We start from the raw sequence: 4,591 nt of genomic DNA, 5'->3' as shown, positions 1-4,591 counted from the left end.
TGTTTCAGGCATTCTTAGAAAAAGTGTCAATTTTACTCCTGGTGTTCCTGCTGTAGCCATATATGTGATGTGATAATTATGTAGCCATGCAAAATCTGTAACTAGGACACAACACAACACAACACTCTTTTTGAAACTCATTGTCTTGGTGGGACACAACTATTATCAAAATACCACAAATATACCAGCTGGAATGAGATGACATTTCACTGTTTATTTATTTTTGCCATTATGCAGCTTTCATGAAAGTTAACCAAACAAACAGATGCAATGAAGAGAGGGCAAAATATGGTATTTGTTCATATAAATTATTTAAATCATTAAAAATTAAAGTTGTTAAAGTTCCAAAGTCCTAATGGTCTTTGGTTTTCCTCCACGCTCAGTGTTTTAAAACTTATGTCTTATTTAATTTCCTTTCAGACAATTTACATTCATGAGAATGAACATTTCCACACAAACAATTAAAAACACTTTTCTAATCATTTCAAAGCAAAATTCCACATTCACCCAGAAGAATTTAACATAAATACAATTATAGAATAGGTGCACATGTGTTTCTGGACCAGTGTTACAAGTAATGGAGTGAAAATAAGCTGATGGTGTTAGAGCTTATATATTACCATGTTGCATTGAAAAATGATATCCAGGTAATAGCTTAATTACTTGGCATTTACAATATAGAAATAAGACGATCACATGTTGTCATACTTTAAATAATAAAGCATTTACCGTAGTTATTGACCAAATTAATTGTACAGTATGTAAAATGTATGACGTGTGTGACGTCGAAGCGTGCTTACGTCATCACGCAGAGGTCGTCACACGCATGCTCCAAACAAAACGAGGTACGTTTGTTTCGGTTTGGTTTCATGGTGAACATTAAATGACGGAGCGTCACAGAAGTTGCTTTTAAAGTGTGGAACCAAATCGACGCAAAGCATAGACGGGCACTCACGGTGAGGACTGTTTATGTCACGCAGACGCCGAAACTTGTATCGTTCTGGTGACTTTAGCGGAGCTAATTGTAGCCGTTTAGCTAATGTTAGCCACAGTCTCTGCACAGTGAGCTTTCATTGTTGTGTGTACGTGTGTGAGAGGGAGACTTCAGCAGGGGCTTCTCTTTCTCTTCACCGATAAAAAGACACGGAAGTAAACAAAAATATCATTAAAATCCGCAGAGGAAATTCACTAATACTGCATTTTAAAGAAGCATGATGTGAACAAATTTGGTATGTTGTATGACAATGTTAATGTCTCATCTGTGTAAACTTATTACCCAATAAAATTTGACTGTGAAAGTCTCCCACAGCATCAATTTTTCATGTTTGAGTACATTTCTGGAGGTTTATTTTTCTGTTAAACGGCTTATCTAAAAGGCTGTAGTATTAAAGATATATCAGCTTCATAACCAATACCAAATTTAATTTCAGTTGAACAATAATCATTTAAATGTCCAGTGCATAACTTCAAGGAGGCTTTATTGACAGTAATATGATATATTACACCTACGTATGAGCGTTTAAATGCATTGAAGGTGCATTGTGTAGGAATTTTTAACATTTACTCTGGTTGTCCATCACTGTCCCAAGCATGTCAGGGAACTATGGTGGCCCTAAAACACACCATCTGGCTGGTTTGTCATTGTGAGTTACTGTAGAAACATGGCAAAGCAAGATAGCAGCCTCTGTAAAACAGCAACCTGATCAGACAAACCAGCCACAGCATGTGCTTTATGCTTTGAATTTAAATCTTACGAGGCACAAGAAGAGGAGCAGCATTATTTCCAGTATTTGAAGGCCACTGAAAAACAACCATTAAAACTGCGAAAACCATTAATGCAAACAATTGTACATGTGTGTATAAATTAGTTGAACCATAAATAATTGCTATCTCCCTGCTTCAGAATCATCCTCATATGCAATTTCCTGTCCTTTTTCTTCCCTAGGATTAACAAAATGTCCTCCCCTGAGCCGGTCGTCAGGTCGAGACAGACGCAGAGAGACGTGAATGGAGTTTCAACTCAGGTCGTCTGCACAGAGTTCAGTAATTACATATTCGTAGTTCTCACTCAGTACGGCAAAATCGGGACATTGATATCTGTCACACCAGACTCCAAATCCAATGACATCAGCACCCCAACGCTCTCCACCAAAGTGCTGCTGGGCAAAGAAGAGGTACCCTGGATATGATATTGCTCAAATTAATATTGTATTAGTGAGATATAAGTTTGATCAGGACACTAGTCACGGTGCAACACAGGGTGACTCATTCTAAGGTATCGAGGGCCAGATGTAGCGGTATGATGAAGTTATCGCCTGCCGCTGTGGTCAATTGGGGGAATTTAGAATGTAGATGTGCAGATAAAATTGATACACGACAACCTTTTTCTTCTGGTTTTCATAATAGCATTAATAATGCTGGGGTCTTGAGCTCTTTTAATTATTGAGCTTAACTGATTTCACAGGATCTAGGAAATTGGCCACAGCCACATAATTCAGTTAAATTCCAACACAATTGAGTCTGTTTTATGTCAGATTAGCACACTTTTCTTCATTGAATCACCTTTCTTATGATGGTGGCTTTCATACGGCCTTGTCAATAAGCTGCACCTTTTTTCACATTTACAGTGTGAGAGATTAAGAGAGCACTTTTACTTTCTAGTGATTATTAAATCAATTCATTTCCATTCTTGTGACATAGACATATTACATAACAGCATTTCTGTGTGTAATTATCTAACACATGCTTTGTGTCTCTTCTTCCAGCCACTGACGCACGTCTGTGCCAAAAACCTGGCAATGTTTGTGTCGCAGGAAGCCGGCAACAGGCCTGTGTTACTGGGACTGGCACTAAAGGATTCTTCCATTGATTCAATAAAACAAATGAAAGAGATAATCAAAAGCTGTCAAGTCTGGTAGGAAGTCAACAAAATGGGCACATAGCCCTTTGGAAACCCCCAGCGCCACATTTTCCCCTTTTTGTCTTTTTGAACAATTTCCTTACATGCCGAAATACATACCCTGGGGCTTAAGATGGAAATGTACATATCCAATTTTATTCACCCTTATCCTTTTTGATTTATTGAGATGGGGAAAACATTTTATGGCTAAAACAAGTGAGACCTAATCTGGATTTAAGAGTGTCTTGTGTTTATGCCAGTGTGCTCTCAAAAACTGAGGATTGAGCAGTGAATAAGCTTTGATTTGGAAAAAAAGGAGTACAATATTCTGATTTAAAAGTAAGTATTCAAAGTTAAGACGGGAGGAGAAATACTTAAGAAATAAAACTTGTCACTTCTAAAAGTTGTCCTTTTTCTGTCTTTGAAACAAAAGCACCTCAGTCAATTCTGCACCGGTGACGAATTGCTTAGGCTTAGTACCGGATAAACATTTTAAGTATCACAAATATCCCCATCAAACTGGAAAATTGGGTCTGGCCTTTTCTAATCAGGCCAGGGTCTTTGCTTCATTTATCAGTTGTGGCTTTATTACACAGGCTACCAAGCAGTTAAGCAGTAATTTAGACTCTGTCAGCACATTTCAAAGCAGCACATTTTGTGCCACTAGTGTTTTACTGCAAGCCCTTCACAGTAGTCAATGTATTCACATTGTAAGACTTGCACTGGTCGTGTGGAATATTGATTGTATCTGTGTTAATAAATATATTTGTAACGTATATGGAGTCTTTGTTTTCTTACAGAATGTCTACTATTTAAAAACTATACTTTACAGCAACAAACATTAACTGCCATTATCAATAATCAGAATATTTTCTTGATTACTGGTTTGACTCATAGACCCATAAACTTTAACATTAGAACCAGGAAAGAAACTTACTTTTTTCACAGTATTGCTTCAGGTCATGTGTATGTGCAAATACTGCAATTCTGCTGTTTGCAAAGCGTGTGTAGTTTGTGACTTTTTTTTATAGATACATACTGTAGAATTTACTCTATACAAGGCTGGATTTCCCAAATAAATCCACTAGGTCAAGAACAATATCAACTCTGAACAGTCCCCCATATTGTGTGGGACTCTGTAAATGTCTAGTCATATTTATATGATAATATATCTACTCTATACTGTATTTGTTGTGCTGTACAGTTTGGTTTTATCCATGGCTTTATTTTTTCTGGTAACAAAATAGAAATGTATTAAGTTTACAGACAAAAAATGTTCATTGCTAAATCTGAAACAGTGTTTCTTAATGAATAATAAATTAGCTTTGTCATCAAAAGTCATAATTTTTTAGGTTTTTTCTAGCTTTAATAAATGACCAGAAACAGTCATGATGTATGGTTAATTTTCAATTGGGTTCCCTTTTATATACATACATACATATACACACACATGTATATATGTATATATATATATATATATATATGTATATATGTATATATATATATATATATGTATATATGTGTGTATATATATATATATACATATATATAATATATACACACTACTCGGCCTTACAATCATTATTATGTGTATTATATTATAAAATACATCAGTGAAGTTCTTTATTTAGTTCCGTGTCAACAAACCTCCGCAGACGTGATGACGACAGATACGGAGGTGTGGTCACGTGA

The 4,591-nt window shown here is 35.9% G+C and overlaps 1 protein-coding gene across 2 annotated transcripts; it reads left to right on the top strand.

Moving 5' to 3' along the window:
* Positions 1 to 807: 807 nt before the first annotated feature.
* psmg3 (proteasome (prosome, macropain) assembly chaperone 3) lies at positions 808 to 3,675 on the top strand. Of its 2 annotated transcripts, none has more exons than XM_058653702.1 (3): positions 808 to 845; positions 1,946 to 2,174; positions 2,766 to 3,675. In XM_058653702.1, exons 2-3 carry the CDS (start codon positions 1,956 to 1,958, stop codon positions 2,916 to 2,918), a joined length of 372 nt encoding a protein of 123 aa, XP_058509685.1. In that variant the 5' UTR covers positions 808 to 845; positions 1,946 to 1,955; the 3' UTR covers positions 2,919 to 3,675. The 2 variants fall into 2 exon arrangements, with proteins under 2 accessions (XP_058509685.1, XP_058509684.1); XM_058653701.1 differs by having other exon boundaries at positions 819 to 956.
* Positions 3,676 to 4,591: the final 916 nt, after the last annotated feature.

This window comes from Solea solea, chromosome 16 (genome assembly GCF_958295425.1).
Source record: "Solea solea chromosome 16, fSolSol10.1, whole genome shotgun sequence".
Classification (NCBI taxonomy): Eukaryota; Metazoa; Chordata; class Actinopteri; order Pleuronectiformes; family Soleidae; genus Solea; species Solea solea.
This window is presented reverse-complemented; position numbering and strand designations above follow the sequence as displayed.